This window comes from Saccopteryx bilineata, chromosome 3 (genome assembly GCF_036850765.1).
Source record: "Saccopteryx bilineata isolate mSacBil1 chromosome 3, mSacBil1_pri_phased_curated, whole genome shotgun sequence".
Lineage (NCBI taxonomy): Eukaryota > Metazoa > Chordata > Mammalia > Chiroptera > Emballonuridae > Saccopteryx > Saccopteryx bilineata.
The window spans coordinates 303,589,805-303,615,459 of NC_089492.1; the positions used below are offsets into that span (position 1 = coordinate 303,589,805).

At 41.0% G+C, this 25,655-nt stretch overlaps 2 protein-coding genes across 2 annotated transcripts in view; both read left to right on the forward strand.

Annotated features, from left to right (window-relative positions):
- Window positions 1-23,733, forward strand: part of LOC136330155 (zinc finger protein 432-like) — a 98,637-nt gene extending 74,904 nt beyond the window's left edge. The window contains 3 exon segments of the mRNA XM_066266658.1: window positions 22,408-23,295; window positions 23,297-23,488; window positions 23,490-23,733. Coding sequence (XP_066122755.1) covers window positions 22,408-23,295; window positions 23,297-23,488; window positions 23,490-23,733 — 1,324 coding nt within the window.
- On the forward strand, window positions 1,555-22,091 carry LOC136332016 (zinc finger protein 432-like). The gene is made up of 5 exons (XM_066271241.1): window positions 1,555-1,647; window positions 15,332-15,458; window positions 15,740-15,835; window positions 21,493-21,546; window positions 21,916-22,091. Exons 2-5 carry the CDS (start codon window positions 15,425-15,427, stop codon window positions 22,062-22,064), a joined length of 333 nt encoding a protein of 110 aa, XP_066127338.1. The 5' UTR covers window positions 1,555-1,647; window positions 15,332-15,424; the 3' UTR covers window positions 22,065-22,091.
- Window positions 23,734-25,655: the final 1,922 nt, after the last annotated feature.

Consider the following 25,655-nt stretch of genomic DNA (forward strand, 5'->3'; position numbering starts at 1 on the left):
CCAGCCAGGTTCACATTGATACCAAGCAGACAGTAGTGGAATGCTGAGCCGTAAAGCGTTGGGGTATTATCTTTTCTTACATTCTTGCAGTGAGAGGCGAGTACACAGGCTAGGGGAAACAGGTTCTAACAACAGCAGGCAAGCAAACAGTAAAGCATCCCCTCTCAGTGACAGGCATGCAATCTGCAATTTCCCAAACACTGCCCTGAGTCCAATTACCTGTAGTCTTACATATACATACGTTATGCACATGTGGCTCTGCCATGTGCTCACACACTAATCATGCAAATTGCAAGCGAGCAAACCTAACACAGCTGTTTTCCAAACAGTCTCGAATAGAAGAATGTATAGGCAAGAGCCTAGGCCAGGCTGCCTTGGCTCTCTAGAAAATTTATGGATTAGAAATGACCCTGCACTGAAACAGTAGCAAAAAGGGGACCTCGGACAGAGGTTTAGGCAATTAGCTGGGGATGAAATGCAGCTGCCCATTGCTCTTCTGGATGCAAGTCTTTGGGAACACTTAGAGTTTAGGAAATGCAAGCCTGTTGGGAAAAGGGGTGTGCTAGCAGGAGAAAGAGAGTGCTCTCAGCCTTCTGTTTTGAGCGTTTGTAAAGACTGAGTTAGGAGAAGATCTCAATAGAATATTCATCAACTTTTCTAGGTGAGTTCTTTATGGGTTTTGTTCTCTACTGATTGGTCAGTGCCAGGGTGTTATTAGTTAGTGCAGCTGATCCTGGCATAGCCCCGTTGGTTTTGCTGCTTTATTTGGGATGGAGCTCAAATACAGCTAATGTCATATTTAGAGAGGTGACCTTTTGTATTTGGTGTAAATTGCTTAACCAGTTCAGTTATCTGTCTCAGTTTCCCCATTCTACTTCTTTTTTTTAATTATTTATTTATTTTTATTTTATTTATTCATTTTAGAGAGGAGAGAGAGACAGAGACAGGGGGGAGGAGCTGGAAGCATCAACTCCTGTATGTGCCTTGACCAGGCAAGCCCAGGGTTTCGAACCGGCGACCTTAGCATTTCCAGGTCGACGCTTTATCTACTGCGCCACCACAGCTCAGGCCCCATTCTACTTCTAAAGGAATGTTGCTAGCTTCTTTGTAACCTGCCTCATCAGTATGCTCTAAACAGGTTTATTACAAAGGTATTTGAAGGTAATTGATGTCAAGTGTGGAATGGGACAATAAGTATATATTTTTTAATTTTAAATTCATTTTAGAGAGCGCGGAAGGGAAACAGAATTCACCGGCGGTTTCTTGTTTATGTCCCATGCAGGGAAGGAATCCACAACCTTGGCATATCAGATGACGCCCTAACAACCTGAAGAACCAGGGCCCTCATTCTAATGCTTAATTAGTGCACACACAACTATGAAAGACATAGGGGTATTCCTGACCGTAGAAAACAACCATTGCTGTACTGTAAAGGTCAGGTTAAAGAACCTGTCCCACCACCTTCTTGATTTAGTTACACCTTTTCAGTGTTATTGCGCATGCCTGGCCTCAACAGACTCCACCCTCTGTCTCTCCCTCCCTGGGACACCCCGCCCATACTCGACTTTTCTCCAAGACGTTCCTTATTTCTTCTGGGCGCCATTTTCTGCGGACCAGGAACTGGACGCGAAGGTCATAGTGCGAAATGTGAGTTCCCGTTTTTCTACGTTAAACCTTCATTTCACAACTCCTTTTCTTCACAACAGTCTGGATGTCATCGTGGAACTTATAGTTCCCTCAGGCGGCCCTGCCGTCCGTGCAAATTCAGCCGACCCTGCGAGAGTCCGGCGCTTTCCTTGGGGGTGGGGGTTAAAATGGCTCCCAGGCTGCTCCCTGCGCTCGGCTCTTCTCTTCGTTAAGTAACTGCATCTTCGTAGTTTTTACTTTTAAAACCGAAAGTGGGGTCTCCGTTCGTCAGTAGCCAGTAGTGTTCTGAGGAGTTTGTGTTATGTCCTCCCACGGGGTACAAACTTTCACTCGTAAAGTTCTGGCCGCGGGATGTACCGCAGATCCACGTGCCGAGTGTTCTCCCCACACGTACGTAGAACTGATTGTGAGCTGCGGGATGTGTTAATTAACTTGATTGTGCTACTATTTCCGTCTATGTGTGTTTTAAGGGGTCACATGGATTCCTTCAGTGTACATAATTTTTATTTCTCAATAATGGCTCAATAAATCCCCAAAGGATAACTAAGGCGGTCGGTGTGCTTGGCTTGCCGCCTCCGGGTGGTTAAATTCTGCTTCACATCGGATTGCTCGCGCATTCTGCAGATACATTTTTTGTGCCTCCCTGTTTTCCACCCGGCCCCCTTTGAGAAGGTCTCACTGTGATATTTGTGGTAAGTGAAGCAGCAGCCTGCAAGAATGAACACTTCAGTGACAATTATAAGGGAGGTTAGGACAGAGGTGGCTGGTCCTCCTGAACCTGTCCCAACACCCGAAGTTATTTTGAGGGTTACCAAGAGAGGGGTGAGCTGCACTGCCCTTTTGTGCCGGATTGCTGAATCCCTGGAATGGGTAGAGACTGGTTGTTGAGGGCTACATCACCATTGGGAGAGAGGTATGTTAAAGCACAGGCTCCCGCCCAGGTAGTAGGAAGGCCAAGGTAGCGTCCTCCCCGCAGAGGGACAACATTCCCTGTTGTGTCAGGCAGGGAGGGAGATGAATTGAGAAGAGGTGAGAAAGAGGATAGGGAGGTGTGCCCTTTCTTGGGGTTCTTTTGTCCAAACTGATAATTTAGACGCTATTCCTGCTCCTATAGGGGAGAGAGATGGGTAGTTGCTTTTTGGGTGCAGTGAAAAGGAGGGCAAACACTGGAGGAGGAAGTTATTTAAGAGAAAAGGGAGAAGGAGGGATATGAGAACTAAAAGAAGGGGCTTGTAAGGTAGGAAAGAAGGGAAAACCAGACTGATTGGAGTAAGCAGCTGTTTGTTTCAGTAGGAACCTGGTAGTCTACTTATTGAGACAAAATTGTGGTTGGAATCCAGAGTGGCAGTGACGTTGCATGTTGTTTTGGCAGAGGCCACCTGGAGTGTTCCTGATGTTTTGGTGAAGCATAAGTGAGCTTGAGTTACCCTGAGCTCTCCAAACCGAGCACTTTAAGGATTTTCATTATACTTTTAGCATACATTTAATTATTATTAATCATTTTTAAAGATTTTATTTATTTATATTTAGAGAGAGAGAAAAGGCGGGGTAGAGCACGCAGCATCAAGTCTCATATATGCCTTAAACAGGCAAGCCCACGGTTTCGAACCAGATACCTTAGTGTTCTAGGTCGATGCTTTATTTTGGGTGCCACTAGAGGTCAGGCATCATTCTTATTAATCATTACATTTTATTTAGTTGTGCCTAACTAACTCTTTATCAACTAATCATACATCATTCACTCTTTATGTAGTCTACTTTAGTTTAATGTGAATCTGCTGTGGTTTCTTTTTTTCTTTCTTTTCTTCATGTGTGTGTGTGTGTGTGTGTGTGTGTAAATGAATGTCAGGTAACCATATTCTATAATGCTTACACAGTTAATAGTTTTGCAGTTGTAAGCCACCGAAGATCTTTCACATGTGCTTCACAAAGGAAGATGTATTTTGGCCTGGCCAGGTTGTGCTACAGTGGAACGATCATTGATCTGTGACTGAGGACTCAGGTTTGAAACACTGAGATTGCTAGCTTGAGTGCAGGGTCAGGGTCACCGTCTTGAGTGTGGGGTCATAGACATGTCCCCAATGTCTGGCTTGAGCCCAAAGTCTCTGGCTTGAGCAAGGGGTCACTGACTCAGCTGGTACTCCCTAGTCCAGACATATATAAGAATGCTATCAATGAGCAAATAACGTGCTTTAGTGAGTTTATTCGTCTCACCTCTCTTCCTTCCTGTCTTTTTGTCTATTTTTCTGACTCTATTTTTAAAAAAGTGTCTTTGTTTTAACATTCTTTAGAAATCTTAGAAGAGCCAAGGTTGTATTTTTCCCATACATGCCGTGGTTGGAGTGCATGGCAGGTGTTCCTGCTGATAACTGAACTTGTATTGTTTGCAGTCCAGATTGTTAGGACACAACTGCCATGGACATTCTTGGACTTGTCTTCTGTTTTAGCAGTGCACTTTTTATGTGTGTGTGTGGGGGCGTTGCATGGGAAAAAATACATAGTTTAGACATTTACCTCAGTATGAAAGTGCTGTAGCTTACTGTGCTTTTAAGTTCAGTCTAAGTAGATACCAAAATTTATTCCATAGTACTTTTACCCTGTCCATTTTCTCCAGGAACGTGTCATTAGTTTATAGTGTGGTTTATGTGCCCTGTTTATAATCTCTGCAAAACTTATCACATTGAGAAATTTTCTCATATATTTTTTATTAATTTATATTTTTTTGTTTACTTATTTTGGACAGAGAACACAGGAGAGAGAGAGATAGAAAAACATCATTCTGTTCCTGTGTGTGCTCAAGCCTAGACAGTGACATTCTGCTCAAGACAGTGATCTTGGGCTCAAGTCAGGGAACATGGGCTTTAAGTCATCAACATTTAAGTTCAAGCCAGCAATCGTAGTATCATTTTGATAATCTTATGAACAGGCTGCTCCCCCCACTAAACCTGGGAAGGGCACGCTCAAACCTGTGACCTGAGAATTTTGAACCTGGGTCCTCAGCATCCCAGGTTGAAGCTCTACCCTCTGTGCCCCACTCTATTCAGGCATCTGAGTGATTTATAATTTTTTCTTCATTATTTTTTCTACATTATTTATCTTTATTTCTTCGGGATTTGTAGAGGCCTATAAAATACCACCTCATTTAATATGTAACGTATTAAAATATATTAAGTGTAATTTCTCCTTCACATTATAGAGTCTTCCACTCAGATGAATGCATAGATGAGAATGAAAAATTGCACACTACAGACTGGGGCAAAATAAGGTTTACAGTTGTTAAAACGTGTAAAAAATCTTGAATGATTCTTTGTGATTGCTGAGAACAGCTTGGCAAAGGGTGTGCTTGAAAGGAAGGTGCTGCAGGACTTTAGAAAAACACAAGACACAGCATGGAGAAAAGATGGGTACAGGGGACTCTCAGCCTCTAGGACTGAGGCACAGATCTCTGCAGCCTCATCATATGTATTCGTTTCTTTACTAATCAAGGAAATTACAGGAACCTGGGATAAAGTAGCAGAGCACAGATTCTGGCACATTGGATGATTAACTAATAGTTTCCGGTATGCAGTAAATGGTATAAGGATCAGTGCTTCCTTTAAACAATCTTTGAAAATTATCAACTTTTAGGAATTCTATGTTCTGGATACTAGTCTTATCAATAAAAAATGTTGAATAAATGTGTTGACATTCCATTTATTTCTTTATTGCCACATGCCAGTGGTCCTCTAAATATCCCACCATCATTTTTTGGAAAGCATACCTTCCTAAATTGAAGTCTTTTACCTTTCTCAGACAATTGTGTTTATATGATTTGTGCAGGGTTTTTTGTGGGATCTCTATTCTGTTCTATTTATCTGCACGTTTATGCTTTCACAACTACTATCAATTATGATACTACATATAAGTGTTGAAATCTTTTGCTGTGGGCCTTGTACACTGGTTGTTTTTTGTCAAAATTGTTCTTGCTATTTTCAGTGTAAAACCCTGCCAAATACTACCTTTACCAGGAGAGCGGCTGTAAGACAATTTGATATTTTCTACCCCTAGTTAATTGTGTGATAGAGACTTCAATTCTGAGGTGTCTGTACCAAAATGCATGACCACTCTTTAATGAGGTACATTTAGTACAACCCTAAAGATGAATTAATATACAAAATACCTCATCGGTACTCCTGAAATTAATTGAGAACATCATTGAGAAAAATGTGACAGAGAAACGGTTACGGAATAGAGAAAAATCTCAGAAAAATGGTATCTGAATATAATATTGTGGGTTAAATTGTGCAACAGAAAATGGATGGTAGTGTAAAAACTTGTGAAATCAGAGTAGAACCTGTGATTTGGTTGCATATTATACCAATGTTCATTTCTCAATTTGACAAATGTACCGTGGTGATTTAAAAGGTTCATGTGATGGGATGTTAAATGAAGGTTCAATATATGTGAACTTTTTGTAGTAGTCCTTAATGACTTCCATATTAATAACAAACTTACCCAAAACAAGTTTATTATGAATAGGTTTAACCTATGCAAATTATATCTCAATAAAAATGGAAAAGGAACCAGTTATGATCTAATTTTATTTTACCTTCTCATAAACATTTTCCTATTATAAGATGTTTATGGATAGCTGTATGTAAGTAATAATAAATGGGTAATAAAAATGGGTATAATAAATTAACTAGAGGCACATAAACCTATGTGTTAATACAGGGTTCGGGAACCTCTTTGGCTGAGAGAGCTATGAACACCACATATTTTATTTTATTTTATTTTATTTTTTTTTTCTTTTCATTTTTCTGAAGCTGGAAACAGGGAGAGACAGTCAGACAGACTCCCGCATGCGCCCGACCGGGATCCACCCGGCACGCCCACCAGGGTCCACGCTCTGCCCACCAGGGGGCGATGCTCTGCCCATCCTGGGCGTCGCCATGTTGCGACCCTCCTGAGTGTCGCCATGTTGCGACCAGAGCCACTCTAGCACCTGGGGCAGAGGCCACAGAGCCATCCCCAGCGCCGGGCCATCTTTGCTCCAATGGAGCCTTGGCTGCGGGAGGGGAAGAGAGAGACAGAGAGGAAGGCGGGGCGGAGGGGTGGAGAAGCAAATGGGCGCTTCTCCTATGTGCCCTGGCCGGGAATCGAACCCGGGTCCTCCGCACGCTAGGCCGACGCTCTACCGCTGAGCCAACCGGCCAGGGCACATTTTTTTAAAATTAAATTTAATGCAGTGACATTGATAAATCAGGGTACATATGTTGAGAGAAAACATCTCCAGATTATTTTGACATTTGATTGTGCTGTATACCCCTCCCCCAAAGTCATATTGTCTTCTGTCACCTTCTATGTGGTTTTCTTTGTACCCCTCCCACACCCCCTCTCTCCTTCCCCACCCCCACCCCCTACCCCGGTTGCCATCACATTCTTGTTCATATCTCTGAGACTCATTTTTATGTCTCATTTATGTATGGATTCATATAGTTGTTAGTTTTTTCTGATTTGTTTTACTCCCTATAATGTTATTAAGGTCCATCCATGTTATTGTAAATGATCCGATGTCATCATTTCTTATGGCTGAGTAGTATTCCATAGTATATATGTACCAAAGCTTTTTAATCCATTCGTCCTCTGACGGACACTTGGGCTGTTTCCAGATCTTCGCTATTGTGAACAATGCTGCCACAAACATGGGGGCGCATTTCTCCTTTTGGAGCCGTTCTCTGGTGTTCCTGGGGTATATTCCTAAAGGTAGGATAGCTGGGTAAAAAGGCAGTTTGATTTTCAGTTTTTGAGGAATCTCCATACTGTTTTCCACAGTGGCTGCACCAGTCTGCATTCCCACCAGCAGTGCAGGAGGGTTCCCTTTTCTCCACATCCTCGCCAGCATGTATTCTGTGTTGTTTTGTTGATGAGCGCCGTTCTGGCTGGTGTGAGGTGATATCTCATTGTGGTTTTAATTTGCATTTCTCTAATGATTAGTGATGTTGAGCATTTTTTCATATGCCTATTGGCCATCTGTATGTCCTCTTTGGAGAAGTTTCTATTCATTTCTTTTCCCCATTTTTAGATTGGATTATTTGTTTTCCTGGTGTTGAGATTTACAAGTTCTTTATAAATTTTGGTTATTAACCCCTTATCAGACGTATTGTCAAATATGTTCTCCCATTGTGTACTTTGTCTTTTTATTCTGTTCTTATTGTCTTTAGCTGTGCAAAAGCTAAATAGTTTGATATAGTCCCATTTGTTTATCCTGTCTTTTATTTCACTTCCCCGTGGAGATAAATCGGCAAATATATTGCTCTGAGAGATGTCAGAGAGCTTACTGCCTATGTTTTCTTCTAAGATGCTTATGGTTTCACGGCCTGCATTTAAGTCTTTTATCCATTTTGAGTTTATTTTTGTGAGTGGTGTAAGGTGGTGATCTAGTTTCATTTTTTTTCAGGTAGCTGTCCAATTTTCCCAACACCATTTGTTGAAGAGGCTGTCTACTCCAGTGTATGCTCTTACCTCCTTTGTCAAATATCAGTTGTCCATAAAAGTGTGTATTTATTTCTGGGTTCTCAGTTCTATTCCATTGATCTATATGCCTGTTCTTATGCCAGTACCAGACTGTTTTGAGTACAATGGCCTTGTAGTATAACTTGATATCAGGAAGTATGATACCTCCCACTTTATTCTTCTTTTTTAAGATTGCTGAGGCTATTCATGTTCTCTTTTGGTTCCATATAAATTTTTGGAATATGTGATCTATATCTTTGAAGTATGTCATTGGTATTTTAATTGGTATTGCATTGAATTTATAGATTGCTTTGGGTAATATAGACATTTTAATGATGTTTATTCTTCCTAACCATGAGCACGGTATATGCTTCCACTTGTTTGTATCTTCCTTGATTTATCAATGCTTTGTAATTTTCTGAGTACAAGTCTTTAGTCTCCTTGGTTAAGTTTACTCCTAGGTACTTTATTTTTTTGGTTATAATAGTGAAGGGGATTGTTTCCTTAATTTCTCTTTCTGACTGCTCATTGTTGGCGTATAAAAATGCCTCTGATTTCTGAGTATTGATTTTATAACCTGCCACTTTGCTGAATTCATTTATCAGGTCCAGTAGTTTTTTGACTGAGACTTTAGGGTTTTCTATATACAATATCATATCATCTGCAAATAATGATAGTTTTACTTCTTCTTTTCCAACTTGAATGGCTTTTATTTCTTCTTCTTGTCTGATTGCTGTTGCTAGGACTTCCAGGACTATGTTAAATAAGAGTAGTGAAAGGGGGCACCCCTGCTTTGTTCCTGATCTTAAGGGGATTGCTTTTAATTTTTGCCAATTGAGTATGATGTTGGCTGTAGGTTTTTCGTAGATGGCTTTTATCATGATGAGGTATGTTCCCTGTATTCCCACTTTGCTGACAGTTTTGATCATGAATGGGTGCTGGATTTTATCAAATGCTTTTTCTGCATCTGTTGAAATTATCATATGGTTTTTCTCCTTTTTGTTCATGTGATGAGTCACATTGATTGATTTACGAATGTTGTACCAGCCTTGCCTCCCCAGAATAAATCCCACTTGATCATGGTGTATGATTTTTCCATATATTGTTAGATCTGGTTTGCTAATATTTTGTTGAGGATTTTAACATCTATATTAATCAGAGATACTGGTGTATAATTTTCTTTCTTTGTGTTGTTTTTGCCTGGTTTTGGAATCAGAATTATGCTTGCGTCATAAAAGGAGCTTGGAAGTTTTCCTTCCTCTTGAATTTTTTGAAATAGCTTGAGAAGTATAGGAGTTAGTTCTTCTTTGAATATTTGGTAGAATTCAGTTGTGAAGCCATCAGGACCCGGACTTTTCTTTGTTGGGAGTTTTTTGATAACTGTTTCGATCTCGTTTGTTGTAATCTGTCTAAGTTTTCTGATTCTTCCAGATTGATTTTTGGAAGATTGTATGTTTCAAGGAATTTGTTTATTTCATCTAGGTTGTTGAGTTTTTTGGCATACAGTTCTTCATAGTATTTTCTTACAATATTTTTTATTTCTGTTTTGTCAGTTGTTATTTCTCCACTCTCATTTCTAATATTATTTATTTGAGTCCTCTCTCTTTTTCTTTTTCTTTTTTTTAATTTTATTTTATTTTATTTTATTTTATTTTTCATTTTTCTGAAGCTGGAAACAGGGAGAGACAGACAGACTCCCGCATGCGCCCGACCGGGATCCACCCGGCACGCCCACCAGGGGGCGACGCTCTGCCCACCAGGGGGCGATGCTCTGCCCATCCTGGGCGTCGCCATGTTGCGACCCTCCTGGGTGTCGCCATATTGCGACCAGAGCCACTCTAGCGCCTGGGGCAGGGACCACAGAGCCATCCCCAGCGCCCGGGCCATCTTTTGCTCCAATGGAGCCTTGGCTGCGGGACGGGAAGAGAGAGACAGAGAGGAAGGCGCGGTGGAGGGGTGGAGATGCAAATGGGCGCTTCTCCTATGTGCCCTGGCCGGGAATCGAACCCGGGTCCTCCGCACGCTAGGCTGACGCTCTACCGCTGAGCCAACCGGCCAGGGCCATCTCTCTCTTTTTCTTGGTGATTCTTTCTAGTTAAAGGTTCATCGATCTTGTTTACCTTTTCAAAGAACCAACTCCTAGTTTCATTGATCCCCTCTGTATTGTTTCTTTAGCCTCTATGTCATTTATTTCTGCTCTGATCTTTATTATTTCCTTTCTTCTACTACATTTGGGCTTTACTTGCTGTTCTTTTTCTAGTTCTTTTAGATGCAGGGTTAAGTTGTTTATTTGAGCTTTTTCTAGCTTCTTAAAGTGTGCCTGTAGTGCTATGAACTTCCCTCTCAGTACTGCTTTTGCTGTGTCCCATAAGTTTTGAGTTGATGTATGATCTCATTCTTAATCCACTTGTTATTTAACAAACTGATATTTAGTTTCAATGTGTTTGAGGATTTTTTTTTAAGTTTTTTTTTTTTTTTGTATTTTTCTGAAGCTGGAAACGGGAGACAGTCAGACAGACTCCCGCATGCGCCCGACCGGGTTCCACCCGGCACGCCCACCAGGGGCGACGCTCTGCCCACCAGGGGGCGATGCTCTTCCCCTCCGGGACGTCGCTCTGCCGCGACCAGAGCCACTCCAGCGCCTGGGGCAGAGGCCAAGGAGCCATCCCCAGCACCCGGGCCATCCTTGCTCCAATGGAGCCTTGGTTGCAGGAGGGGAAGAGAGAGACAGAGACGAAGGTGGCGGGGGGTGGAGAAGCAAATGGGCGCTTCTCCTATGTGCTCTGGCCGGGAATTGAACCCAGGACCCCCGCATGCCAGGCCGACGCTCTACTGCTGAGCCAGCCGGCCAGGGCTTGTGTTGGAGGATTTTTGAGCTTTTCTGTTGTGGTTCATTTCTAGATTCATGCCTTTGTAATCGGAGAAAGTGCTTGATATGATTTCAATCTTCTTAAATTTGTTGAGACCACTTTTGTGCTCTAACATGTGGTCTATCCTAGAGAATGTACAATGAGCACTTGAAAAGAATGTATATTCTGCTGCTTTAGGGTGAAATGTTCTGAAGATATCTATTAAATCAAGTTGATCTAGTGTTTCCAATAAGTCTGCTGTTTCTTTGTTAATTTACTTTCTTGAGGACCTATCTAGTGATGTTAGTGGGGTATTGAAATCCCCTATTATAGTATTGCTGTTGATCTCGCCCTTTAAATTCATCAAAGTCTGCTTTATATATTTAGGTGCTCCTATATTAGGTGCATAGATATTTATAATAGTTATATCTTCCTGTTGGATTACTCCCTTTATCATTATGTAGTGGCCTTCTTTATCTCTTACTATATCCTTTGTTTTAAAGTCCACTTTGTGTGATATAAGTATTGCTACTCCAGCTTTTTTTTTCATTACCATTTGCATGAAATGTTTTTTACCATCCCTTTACCTTCAATCTATGTGTATCTTTTGTTGTAAGGTGTGTCTGTTGTAGACAGCATATGTACGAGTCCTGTTTTCTTATCCACGCAGGTACCCTATGTCTTTTGATTGGATCATTTAATCCATTTACATTTAAGGTTATTATTGATATGTAGTTGTTTATTGCCATTTTCTTCTTTAAAGGTGTATTCCTTTTTTGCTATATTCTTTTCCCACTTTGATCTGTTTACAGCAGGCTCCTTAACATTTCTTGCAGCATTGGTTTGGTTGTAATGAATTCCTCGAGTTCCTTTTTGTCTGGGAAGCTTTTTATTTCTCCTTCAATTTTAAACAATAGCCTTCCTGGATACAGTAGTCTTGGCTGTAGGTTCTTGTTCTGCATTACTTTGAATATTTCTTGCCATTCCCTTCTGGCCTCAAGTATTTCTGTTGAGAAGTCAGATGTCATCCTTATGGGGGCTCCTTTGTAGTTGATAGCTTTTTTTTCTCTTGCAGCTTTTAATATTTTCTCTTTATCGCTTAGCTTTGGTATTTTAATTATGATGTGTCTTGGTGTAGGTTTTTTTGGGTTTCTCTTTAATGGAGTCCTCTGTGCTTCTTGAACTTGTGAAAATTTCTCCTGCATTAATTTAGGGAAGTTTTCAGCTATGATCTGATTGAACAAAGTCTCCGTTCCTTGTTATCTTCTTCTTCAGGAATCCCTATGATGCAGATGTTATTTCTCTTTATGTTGTCACAGAGCTCTCTAAGAGTTTCCTCAAACTTTTTGTGTCTCTTTTCTTTTTTCTTCTCTGTTTTCATGCCTTCATTCCAGTTGTCCTCCAACTCGCTGATTCGATCCTCAGCTCTGTCTTTCCTGTTTTTAATTCCTTCCATTGTGGTCTTTATTTCTGATATTGTATTTGTCATCTCCAACTGATTCTTTTTTATACTTGCTGCTTCCTTATTTAGGTGTTCATAGTGACCATCCATTGTTGTTCTAAGATCCCTAAGCATCCTTACAATCATTATTTTGAACTCTGCATCTGGAAGTTTGATTATTTCCATATCACTCAGTTCATCTCCTGTAGGTGTCTCTTGTGGTTTCATTTGGATTGGACTTTTTTGTCTTCTCATTATGTCTATGTTTGGGTGTTTTGCTTATAGAGCTGGTTGAGTCTAGGCTTGGTGTTGCCTGCGTAGTAAAGTTTTCAGTTGTGTTTTTTCTAGGTCTTCTTGGGTTGGTATCAGCTATTATTTGTAATCCACTTTGGGATTTGGGCAGCTTTGAAGTCTTGATTTGTTTGATTTCTTAACAGGTGATAGTCTTGTTTACTGATCTCAGCAGGGGACTTCCTTGAAACTGTATCCAGGAATGCTATCAGTGTAACCTGAGACTCTGAGGCCTCTTCCACCAACTAATCTCTCTGGGGGCAGGGTGTTTTCTCAGCTTCACTAGGGGGAGGTGTATCTCAGATCTCCATGGAGACCTGCATTACTGCCCTTCCTCCCCACTTCTAGTTTTCAGCTGTGTCTTTTTGTGCTGATTGGAGCTGGAGAGATGTCTGGAGATCTCTGGTTTGGAAGCAATTCAGTACTGTTTTGTGGGAAAGGATCAGTACCTCCCCCAGCTATGGCTGCCTCCAGCACGAATGAGTCAGCTTCTTTTAGGTCGTTTCCTGCATTCCTTAGCCCCTCACAGTCTGACCCTCTCTCTTTCCTTTCCTCTTGGGAGATAAGCTGGTCTTTTCAACACACCTTGCTCCCTGGTCACCAGGCAAGTGGCTGTGAGCAGTATTTTCTGCTCTTTTCCCTGGAGTTAGATCCCCTCTGGGCTCTCAGCCTCACCCCCCCCCCCCATTCCTGTAAGCAGGGGAGATTCAGGTGCTCCTTACCAGGTTTGTTGTGGCTTCTTTGCTCCTTGGTTTTTGAGAGATGTTCATGTAGTCCAGAGTTCGTTTTTCACGGTGATTTTTCCTAAATTGATGTGTATTCCGTTTGGTGGTGAGAGCTGGGCATCTGTGCGTTTGCCTACTGTAAAGCCAGGAGCCATGGCCAGGACCACTATCACAGCAGCCCAGCCTATGCAGGTTTGCATTGGATTCAGACAGTCGGTAAAGAAACAAAGGAGCCAAAAGCAGATGGGCTGTCATCTTTAATTCTAGCTTGCACCCGGTGGGCAAGTAAAAATACACACTGGGCTCCAAAACCCAGTCACATTCAGTGCTCACAAAGCCACTGACTTATCCGAGTTTCCTAGAATCAAAGGTTTCTAGCTCACCAGCTTTATTCTCCTCAGTTCCCCATCTCCTTCCTTATCCCAGATACAAACTTGTACAAACTGGCATCTCACTCAGCACTCCGCCATCTTGGCTGCTTTTCCTGGCCTCCTCCACGTGGCCTCCTTCCACTGCTGGCTCTACTCTCTCCGCTCTCTCATGCTAACCTCAGGAACCAAGAGCGCCAGCTCCCATTCCGTCCCCATTTTATAGTGTAGCTTCACAACCTCTAATACAAAGTCACTTCTCTGAGGCATGATTGGATTGTATCACCCCACATCAAAAAGGGTGGGAAAGGCTTAATCCCAAAACCAAGCCCCAGGCTACAAGGATTCTCAACACACATTAATATCACCTGGGCGACGGCCTGCATCTTTAACAAAGTGAGCATAATACATTTTATCTGCCCAACACCTACTCCGCTGCCATCTTCAGGTCTCCGGAATTACATTTTAAAATATGTGGCGTTCATGGCTCTCTCTGCCAAAAAGGTTCCCAACCCCTACACTAGTCCCTCCCCATAGTGCCCTCCCCCCCTTCCTTTCTGTTTTATCTTATCCTGTCATCCTTTCTTGAGAGAGGGAGGGTACAGGGTAGACAGGATGAGATTAGAAGCATCCACTTGTAGTTGGAAAACTTTAGCTGTTTATTGATTACTTCTCATAATTACCTTGTCCATAAGGTAGGTCTTAATTCTAGCCAATTAACTTCTGCTCAAGTCAGCGATATTAAGCACAAGTCAGAAACCTTGGGCTTTAAGCCAGAGACCTTTAGCCTCCAGCCAGCAGCCATGGGATCATTTCAATGATCTTACAGGCTGGCTACCCCACACCAGAGCTGGCGAGCATGGGTGCTTAAATCAGAGACCTGTGAGTTTTGAACCTGAATCCTCAGATCTCAGTTTGATGTTATCTCCACTCCTTCACTGCCTAAGTAGGCATTTGTGTTTATCCTTTTTTTCTTAATGGATTTGTAGAGGTGTATACAAAACAACCTCACATTACACAATCTTGTGATCAGATAAATCCATAGATAATAGAATGCAGAGTTGCAGACTACAGAGTTGGGCAAAAATAAGTTGCAGGTTTGCCTGACCTGTGATGGTGCAGTGGATAAAGCGTTGACCTGGAAATGCTGAGGTCACTGGTTCAAAACCCTGGGCTTGCCTGGTCAAGGCACATATGGGAGTTGATGCTTCCAGCTCCTCCCCCCCTTCTCTCTCTCTGTCTCTCCTCTCCTCTCTCTCTCTTTCTCTCCCTCTCCTCTCTAAAATGAATAAATAAAAAGAAATAAGTTGCAGTTTTTATTATAGATATGTACAAATGGAAACCTACTTTTATTCCAACTTGTAATTTTACTAGGTATGTGATTTTTCAGTTGTATAATAAAATAAAATTTCTTTCATTCTATAGATATATAAAGTGAAAATGGGAGAAAATGTAACATTTATTTTACGTCATCAAAAGCGCATCACACCATTAAACAGCACAGTGTTGTTTCAGGAATGCCTGACATTTCACGATGTGGCCGTGAACTTCACCTGGGAGGAGTGGCAGCTCCTGGACCCCAATCAGAAGGACCTGTACTGGGTCGTGATGTTGGAGATCTACAGCAACCTGGTGTCAGTGGGTGAGGACAGCTCCCCTGTTTCACTTATAAGTTGCCTTTTTGTAGCTTTTTTCCCTCAATTGCTTAACTTTTCTGAATAACTACAATTCTCTGAAAAGAAAGAACCTTAGATTCTTCCATTACCTCAGACAAGAAGATATAACATTCTGCTTCCTGAAACAAAAGGCTTTGTTTACAGATGTGAAGCATGTTCATTTCTTAAAATGTAACATTACTCATCTTGACAGACCACAGCCCAGTTCAGTGTGTTTAACTCTTCTGTCATTTTTCCCTCTGAGCAGGGTATCAATCCAACAAACCAGATGCACTTTCCAAGTTGGAGCGAGGGGAAGAACCATGGACAATAGGGGATGAACCCCAGCATGTAGTCTGTCTAGGTGAGTGGGTGTCAAGCACTCAAGGGGCGGGGTTCTTTATGGCAAGAAGTCATATTTTAGTCAGAAACACATCAGACCTGTAACATTGGATGAATAAACCAAACCACCCCTTCACCAATGGGACCCCTTTTTTTGTAGAAATTTAAAGGGAAACAAAACCCTGTTTTCTCCTTTGAGTAATGACACCTATTTTCTGTAAATGTTAGTTTTCTTTGTGTGTTTTTTTGTAGCACTCTCATATTTTACTCTCTGTCCATCCCCACTGGGTCTCAGCTTGTGGTACATCCTCTTTCTCTGAAATTCCACATTCTGGGCCACTTTGGAAAGACAGAAGTATGAATTCATCACAGTTTTGTTACTACTGCCCTGTATGGAAATAAGTGATTTTCTTCAATAAAAGCCATCCACATCTTGTAAGCTGTTTCACCATGAGAGTCTGGTTTTCATTGTGCATTTATGTCATTCTTTGCTTCCCTTCTCTCCAGCTGTTTTCATACTCAGTTCTCATCACTATTAAACCTTTCCACAGTTCCCATCATTGAACCTATTTATGTTCTGTGAAATGGACTCACATACTGTCATCTCCCTCATTGTTGTCTAATGTGCACTTCCTTCCTGTGCATTCCACTCACTGTCATGGAAGCCAGCCTCTATATTCCTATTTTCTGTGAGAGTGAGAATCATCATTCCTTCATCCTTTTTGAACTTTAGAATTCAAGATTAGACATTTTAAATTTCATGTGTCTTAGCATTACCTAGGATGTTCACTATATTCTGAGCTCTTTTTTTGTTTTGTTTTACTTATGTTTTTTTATGTAGCTGTCTTACATTCCTGTAATGTTTCATATAATGAACTCGAATAGACCTTGTTAACGTGCCACATGAGGTCCAGCTCAAACTAGTTCCAAGTTATGTGTGCTTCACGTGCCATCTTTTCCAGGTTTCCTAAATCAGATTTTCTTTATGAGATTTTTCTGCTGCCTTTGTTTTCCTAAAGCTTCTGATTTTACATCAGAGTTAAGGGTTTTATTTATTTTAATTCACCTATGAATCAACTTAGCCCCTTAAATGAATAGCTAATTAGTTTTTACTTTATTCATTTAGTTGTGCAACCATCACTATTGTAAAAATTTTGGGACTTTTTTTTCTGTACACATTTTCATGGTGCTTTTTTATATCCATAGTTTTGTAGAAGCTTTCAAAATTGTAAAGAGTGAATTCTCTGAGTCTGTTCTTCTCTTTCAAGATCACTTTGAGGCCCTGGCCAGTTGACTCAGAGGTAGAGCATCACCCTGGCATGTGAAGGTCCAGAGTTCCATTCTTGCTCAAGGCACACAAGAGAAGCACTTATCATCTTCTCTACCCTTCCCCCTCTTCCTTCTCTCTATCTCTCTTTTTCCCATCCACAGCCAAGGCTCCATTGCAGCATGTGGTGCTGGGTGCTGAGGATCACCTGGCCTCCACCTCAGGTGCTAGAATGGCTCCAGTAGCAAAGGAGCAATGCCCCAGATGGGCACAGCGTTAATCCCTATTCAGTATGCCAGGTGGATCTTGGTCAGGCACATGCAGGAGTCTTTCTCTCTTTTCCTCCTCAATTCTCACTTCAGAAAAGAACAAATAAGAAATATAGAGATCATTTGGACAGCTGGATTTTTCTTCAATTTCAATATAAATTTTAAAATAAGCTTCTTAATTTCTTCAAACCTAACCAGCTAGTGTCGACAATGATTACAGCTATCTCATTCTATAGTTATTTTTTCTGCAGTGTACTCTTTCTACTAATCCAGGATTGTGGGTGTTCCTTTATATAATTAGGTCTTTGATTACTTCCAAGATCAGTTTGTTAGTTTTAGAATAAAACATTTTAGTCTTTATTTTTATATGTGTTTGACAGAGACTGAGAGAAGGCTAGAGCAGCCGATAAAAACATACAGGCAGAAAGGGAGAGAGATTACATGCATCAACTCTTTGTGCAGCTCCTTATTCTCCTTAGTTTATTGATTGCTTTCTGGAATGTGCCTGGACTTGGAGGCTGCAGCAGAGCAAGTGACCCCTTGCGATGGACAGACATCATGGGCTCAAACCAGCTTCCCTGGTGTCATGTCTATGGTCCCATTCTTAAGCCAGTGACCTCACTGGAAACATCAGCGTATTGAATGTAGGTCCTCAGTGTTCCTTTTCCACACTATTTCCTCACCACTGCCTTGTCAGGCTAGCCTTTCCTAAATCGTACCCCTGTGTGATTTTCTTCTTTATTACGCAGAAATTGCATTTGTTTTCTTAATTGAATTTATTGCTGGAACTTTAAAATAATATGACCTTCCCACTAATTTCTGATAACACTAAGTTCCCAATAATTGGTCCCAAGTTTCCTGTCAAATGAAATGGCAGCTTCTCCTGCACTGACCTTCGTGATGTACTGTTATCTTGATTAGACAGTTTGTCCTCTTCTGAAAGACTCTTCAATATGTTCCATAACTGTGATTCCGCCTGCATGATGTGATTGCTTTATGTTTTTGGGGGCCTTTGTTTTTACAGAGACAGAGTCAGAGAGAGGGATAGATAGGGACAGACAGGAATAGAGAGAGATGAGAATCATCAGTCATCGGTTTTTCTTGTGACACGTCAGTTGTTCATTGATTGCTTTCTCATATATGCCTTGACTGCGGGCCTTCAGCAGACTGAATAACCCCTTGCTCGAGCCAGCGACCTTGGGTCCAAGCTGGTGGGCTTTGCTCAAACCAGATGAGTCCGCGCTCAAGGTGGTGACATCAGGGTTTTAAACCTGGGTCTTCCGCATCCCAATCCAACTCTCTTATCTACTGCGCCACTGCCTGGTCAGGCTCCTTTATGTTTCTAAAACTTGAGTTTTCACCAGGTGGTTATGCAGTGATAAGAATATCAAAGTTGCCTGACCAGGCTGTGGTGCAGTGGATAGAGTGTCAGACTGGGATGCGGAAGGACCCAGGTTCGAGACCCCGGGTTGCCAGCTTGAGGGCAGGCTCATCTGGCTTGAGCAAAAAAAAAAAAAAAAAGCTTGCTAGCATGGACCCAAGGTCACTGGCTCAAGCAAGGGTTTACCAGTCTGCTGAAGGCCCGAGGGCACGGCACATATGAGAAAGCAATCACTGAACAACTACAGTGTTGCAACGAAAAAAAACCCTGATGATTGATACTTCTCATCTCACTCCGTTCTTGTCTGTATGTCCCTATATATCCCTGTATCTGAGTCTCTTTCTGTCCCTGTAAAAAAAACAACAAAACATCGAAGTCGAAATGGAGGACCTAGGTTTGAGAATCCAAGTTAGTTCTCTAGCTTGAGCGTGGGTTCATCTTGTTTGAGTAAAGCTCAACAGCTTGGAACCAAGATTACTGACTTGATCAAGGGGTCTTGATTTTCTGTAGACCCCAGGTCAGTGCATATATGAGAAAGCAATCACTGAGAAACTAAGGTGTTGCAACAAAGAATAGATGCATTTAATCTCTGTCTTACTGTCTCTTTGTCCCTATCTATCCTTTTTTTTTACTCTATATCTCTGTCTCTTTCAGAAAAAAACTCAAAAAAGTTTGATTTTGAATCTGACCTCTGGCGTCCCACTGGATAAAGTACCCACTGGGAACACTAAGGTTGCCGGCTGGTAAACCACACGGTTGACTGGTCAAGGCACATGTGCAAGTTGATGCTTCCTGCTCCTCACTCTTCTCTGTCTCTCCCTCTTTTCTAGAGTGCGTAAAGTATAAAAATAAAATATAAACCTGCGTTTAGAGACTGACCTGTCGTGGTTCAGTGGGTAGAGAAGTGATGTACAATGCAGAGGTTTACAGTTTGAAGCCCTGGGCTTGCAGGATTAAGGGACAAGTGGCAAGGAGTAAAAAACTAAAGTGAAGCAACTATTTGTCGATACTTTTTGCCCCACACCAGCTCTCATCTCTTTATGTACTCCCAGTAAATAAAATCTTTTTTAATCTTAATTTAATGAGAAGAGGGGAAGCAGAGACAGACTCCCACATGCACCCCAAATGGTGATTCATGTGGCAAGCCCACTAGGGGTTGATGCTCTCCACACCTGTGACCCTTGCTCTGTTGTCATCAGAGCCATTTTTTACTGCCCGAGGTGAAGGTCATGGAGTCATCCTCAGTGCCCCAGGCCTACATGCTCCAATCGAGCCATGGCTGTAGGAAAGAAGGGAAAGCGAACAAAGTGAGAGGAGAAGGCAGATGGATGGAGAAGCAGCTGGGCACTTCTCCTGTGTACCCTGATCTGCAATGGAACCCAGGACATTTACACACCTGGGTGATGCTGTAACACTGAGCCAACCAGCCAGTGTTATTTTTACACTATAATTTATTGTTATATTATTATTATTATATTTTCCCATATTAGCAATTGTAAACCTAATTTTGCCCCACCAATATTTTCTGATAACCTCCTCTGTTTAGGTTTCCATTGTATCTTTTTTACTATTTTTCAGAGTGATTGCCTTTACTTCCTTGCTTCAGGTTTTTTCCTCCTGGTAGTTACTAAACTGGGTGTCCTAAAAATGAATTCAGTTCTGATACTGTGTACTTAGAACTAATGTCAAAACCTACCAGTTAAAAGAATTCAGTTCCACAAGACGTCGTCTTCACTTTTTATGTCAATTTCTGTATCCACATTAAACCTGTGCTTCTGACCAGTTGGATAAGTTGGAGGTTCAAAAAAAGCCTTCCTTGAATTCAGTTCATTTCCAGAGCAATGCTAATAGTTATTTATATTAAAGGAGATAGATGAATACGTATATAAGTCAAGGTCTGAAGTATTCCTGAATACAGGCCTTTCTCTGTCCATGGAACTGAGATGAACCATACATCAGACACAAGAATGTATTTACTAACTCAGAAGCTGATCAGATAGGAAAATGATTTTCATAAACCTTATTGCTCTAGACCATCTATTCTGTCCTAGAAAACAGTTGGTGGGGCTGAAGGTAAACCTTCCACACTGTGGTCCTTCTGGTAACTAGCTACATCCTGAGGCCATGTAGAAACTTGTGCTTAGTCTCCTCGGTAGTATACACCCAGCGTTTTTTGAAATGTTCTTTTTTGGAGAATTAAAGATAATCTCATTCTGAAATTACAAGGGTTATACAAACTAAGTGTCCGGAACAAATTCATCTTGTCTTCACTCAGCCCAATACAAAGACCAGTGTCCCTACATTCCATGTTCTGCAATCTTATGTGTTCTCATCAGACTAGCATATTTTGTATTCTGTTTGCATCCAGGTTGGTTCTGTATTTAGCCTTGGAATCAATATGGATTCCTGTAGTATGTCTGTCTGTGTGATTTTTTAGGAATCCATGACTGGTTGTAGAATTTGTGAATGAATGAGGTGGGCACATTTTCCAAGGAAGAAAACAGCCACATGAATGCATTTCTATTCCCTAGTACCATCTCAGGGATATGTTAAAATCCTGTAGTAAGACCTTTTACTAGCATAATCTCAGCATTTATCAAAAGAAATTGTTTTGGCCCTGGCTGGTGACACAGTTGATAGTTTTGCCCCAGCATATGCATACCCCAGATTTGATTCCTGGTCAAAGCACACATGAGAAATAACCATCTTGCTTCTCTTCCCCATCCTCTATTACTTCTCTCTTCTCTCTTTCCCTTTCACAGGCAGTGTCTCAGTTTGTTCCAGCATGGCCCTAAGAGTTCAGGATGCCTTTGTCGGTGTGTATTTCCCTGAGATACTAGAAATAGCTCATTACTTTGGCATCGGATTCACATGTGGTTGCCATGTGGATCCATGTCAGAGCACATGCGGAGTATGCCTCATCATTTTTCCATGTCTTACCCTAAAGAAAATACCAGAAAAACATAAAAATGAAACAGTTTTTTTAAAACAAAAAACGCTTTTATCACATAGGAAACTTAGAGGTTTACAGGCTGTGTCTAGAATGTGGATGACTCTAAGTTAATTTTCTTTATTTTAAAACCCGTGGGGTATCACTAGAGTACTTTACAAAAAGTTATAACAAATTTTAATTTTGAACTAAGATTATGAAAGATTATAGGATAATTTACTGTTCTCTTTCCTAGAATTCAAAAAAGTTAATGTGTCTTTGCAAAGTCCCTTCGAAAGTCCACCCATTGCAAAGAGTGGAGAAGAATATTATGAACATGATATGTTTGCAAATACTGTTAATCAAAGGGAAAGCCAGTCTATCTATATTGAGGCAACACTGTGATATGTTGGAGATATATGGAAAACCTTTAAAATCAAAATTAAGGTTTGAAAACCAAACAGATAGTTTCAATTTAAAAAACTGATTTCTTCAGTTCTGATGGGACATCCATTCCATGTGAAAACCATGAACTAATTTACACTAAAATTAGGTTGCATCCCAGTACCAAATTAATTGAAAATATGTCCCAGGTCACTCAGCAACAGAGAAATGACAACCAAGAGGAAGCCCTCGCATGCACTGAATGTGGTATAACTATTGTCGAGATGGCTCAGCTCACTGATTATCAGAGAGTTCTTAGTGAAAATAAATCTTATAAATGCAGTCTGTGTCAGAATGCCTTCAGAAAATCTAGTCAGAAAGTTCATACAGGACTGAATCAGAGTGAATACAATATATATAATAAAACCTTCAATAAATCACAGCTGAATATACATTAAAAAACTCATGAAGAAAAGAAACTTTACACATGTAGTGAATGTAGGAAAGGTTTCATTTACAAGTATCAGCTCAGCAATCATCAGTGAACTCATACAGGAGAGAAGCTGTATGTATGCAGTGAATGTGGAAAAGGCTTTACATTTAAGAGTCAACTGATTATACATCAAAGGAATCATACCAGAGAGAAGCCATATGTATGCAGTGACTGTGGAAAAGGATTTTCAGAGAAGAGGAAGCTGATTATACATCAAAGGACTCATTCTGGAGAGAAGCCTTATGTATGCAGTGAGTGTGGAAAAGGATTTCCAGAGAAGAAAAAGCTGATTATACACCAAAGGACTCATACCAGAGAGAACCCTTATGTATGTGGTGAATGTGGGAAAAGTTTTACAGTGAAGATTCAACTGATTATACATCAAAGGACTCATACTGGAGAGAAGCCATATGTATGCGGTGAGTGTGGAAAAGGATTTCCAGAGAAGAGGAAGCTGATTATACATCAAAGGACTCATACTGGAGAGAAGCCTTATGTATGCAGTGAATGTGGGAAAGGTTTTACAGTGAACAGTAACCTGATTGTACATCAAAGGACTCATACCAGAGAGAAGCCGTATGTATGCAGTGAGTGTGGGAAAGGCTTTACAGTGAAGGGTAACCTGATGACACATCAAAGGAATCATACTGGCGAGAAGCCTTATTTATGCAGTGAATGTGGGAAACGCTTTACAGAGAAGAGTCAACTGATAAAACATCAAAGGACTCATATCAGAGAGAAGCCATATCTATGCAGTGAGTGGAAAAGGATTTCCAGAGAAGAGGAAGCTGATTATGCATTAAAGAACTCATACTGGAGAGAAGCCATATGTATGCCTTGAATGTGGAAAAGCATTTCCAGAGACGAGGAAGCTGATTATACATCAAAGGACTCATACTGGAGAAAAGCCATATGTATGCAGTGAATGTGGGAAAGGCTTTATAGAAAAGTCACCTGATTATACATCAAATTATTCATACAGAAGACAAGCGCTATGCGTGCAGTGAATGTGGAAAGGACTTCAGAGTGAAGTGCAAACTGATTGTACATCAAAGGACTCGTACAGAATACAATTTCTATGTATGCAGTGTATGTGGGAAAGGTTTTCCTAAGAAGAGTGCTCTTACTGTATATCAAGTTCATTTATTAATAAAACCATTACTCTGCCGTGAAAGTGGAAAAGACTTCCCCATATAGACTACTATATATATACACATGTATCCAAACTCATGTAGAGAAGCTATACCGATGCAGTGGTTATCCTGAAGCCTTTTCTTAAAAGATTTTATTTAGTGATTTGAATGAGGTAGTGATTAACTGTGCTAAACTTGAGTCAGAAACATTAAGTTCTAGCAGTTTTTTCTCATGTGCCGTATAAAGCCATACCAGCGCTTTCAAACTAGCATTTTCATTCTTGTCTCTGCTTCCTTAATTTCTCATGTTTGTCTTTGCTTTTGCTTTCTGTGTATCCATAATTACCCGTAGGTACTGGGGCTTCAAACTACATATGAAATCTTTTATGGAATCATGAGGCAGTGTTCCCTAGGTCGTCAGTGTACTTTATCTGGTCTCAGAGTAGTTCCTGTCTTAACACCAGGTTCTTGTAACCATCACAACAAAAGTAATTTCTAAAGGTTTTTTTTTTTCCAGCAAAAACGTCCTCATGCTTTCCATTCACTGTAACATACTTTTTTCCAATCCTAACCTTTGACTGCACAGCTCTTTTCATATGTAAATAATTTATATAGAGTATTAGAAAAATGGATTTCTTTAGCAGATAACCTTTTGAGATGATCAATATGACCTAATGAGATTCACTAAATACATTATACAGCTCTCTGTCCTGTTTCTGGCCCAGAGCTCCTGACACCTTTATCAATTCCTAAGTGACAACAGAACCATCAACATCTTTTGTTATACTGAGGTGACTTGATTTGAATTTTAAGCTCCACCACACAGTCAGAAGGGCATGAGTCTAGAAATAGTATAAATAAATTGTGCCTGTTGAAAAGCCACCAGAAAATAAAATCCCTAGAAGAGGGATTTGATAGAGCTTCTAGGTGGGTGAACACATCCCAGTGTTGGAAGTGTAATGTACCCAAAGCACATGAGGAGACAAGCTCCCGTGCTTGGGACCTCCCAGACCTTGAGGTGTGTATCACTTCATCTTGCTGTTCACCTATGACTTTTATGATACCCTTTAATAAAGTAGAACCTGATTCTGTTTAGTGATGTGGGTCACTCTGGGAAATCAATTAAACAAGAGGAGGGATTGTGGGAACCTCCATTTGAAGCCAGGTCAGAAGGTGTAGGTGACCGGGAGAGCAATTTGATTTGTTTGGCTTCTGAAGTGACCTGGAAGCAGTATGTAGCACTAAGCCATTGCCTGTGGGATTTGATACTATTGGGTAACGTAAATTTTATGGCACACAGGTGGTGTGGGAAATTTTTAATGTGGGACTTCCCTTCGCACAATAAAACGCACATGTTAGGTGACCAGTATTGTGAGTGTGGCAGTAGCGAGAGTAGAGAAAGCAAGGAGGAGGACTGCACTGCATGTGTTTTAATAGTGGACCTCAATTTCAAACTAACATCCAGCCCAAAGGTCTTCAGATTTTTTTTTTCAGAGACAGTCGGCGAGGAACAGACAGGAAGAGAGAGAGATGAAAAACATCAATTCTTTGTTGCAGTTCCTTAGTTGTGCATTGATTTCTCATATGTGCCTTGACTGGAGGTGGGAGGTTACAGCAAACCAAGTGACCACTTGCTCAAGCCAGCAACCTTGGGGTCTGAAACCTGGGTTCTCTGCATCCCAGTCCTATGCTTTAACCACTGTGCCACTGCCTGGTCATGCGGTCTTTGGATTTTTTGGTGACATACAGACATCATCAGACCTTATGGAAACTGGATTCACCCTTGCTGCTCCTGTGTAACATCTGTATTAACTTTTTTTTTTAACTAGTGATGGACAAAATGCATCCCCTGCCATGTTGCCCCTGGATATATTTCAGCCTGTAATAATTTAAGAAGTTTCTCTGTGCTTATTACCACTCCTTGGGAAGAAAAGTCATTTGGAACCTCAAAGACATTTGTTTATTTCACCTGACAGTTATAGCAAA

Bases quoted from the DNA above. Each gene is read 5' to 3' on its own strand.
- LOC136332016 (XM_066271241.1), top strand. From the start codon at position 15,425: ATGTTGGAGATCTACAGCAACCTGGTGTCAGTGG. The intron at 15,836-21,492 runs GTGAGTGGGTGT...TCCCTTTCACAG, and splicing joins CCAGCATGTAGTCTGTCTAG to GCAGTGTCTCAGTTTGTTCC. The intron at 21,547-21,915 runs GTGTGTATTTCC...TCTCTTTCCTAG, and splicing joins AGTTCAGGATGCCTTTGTCG to AATTCAAAAAAGTTAATGTG.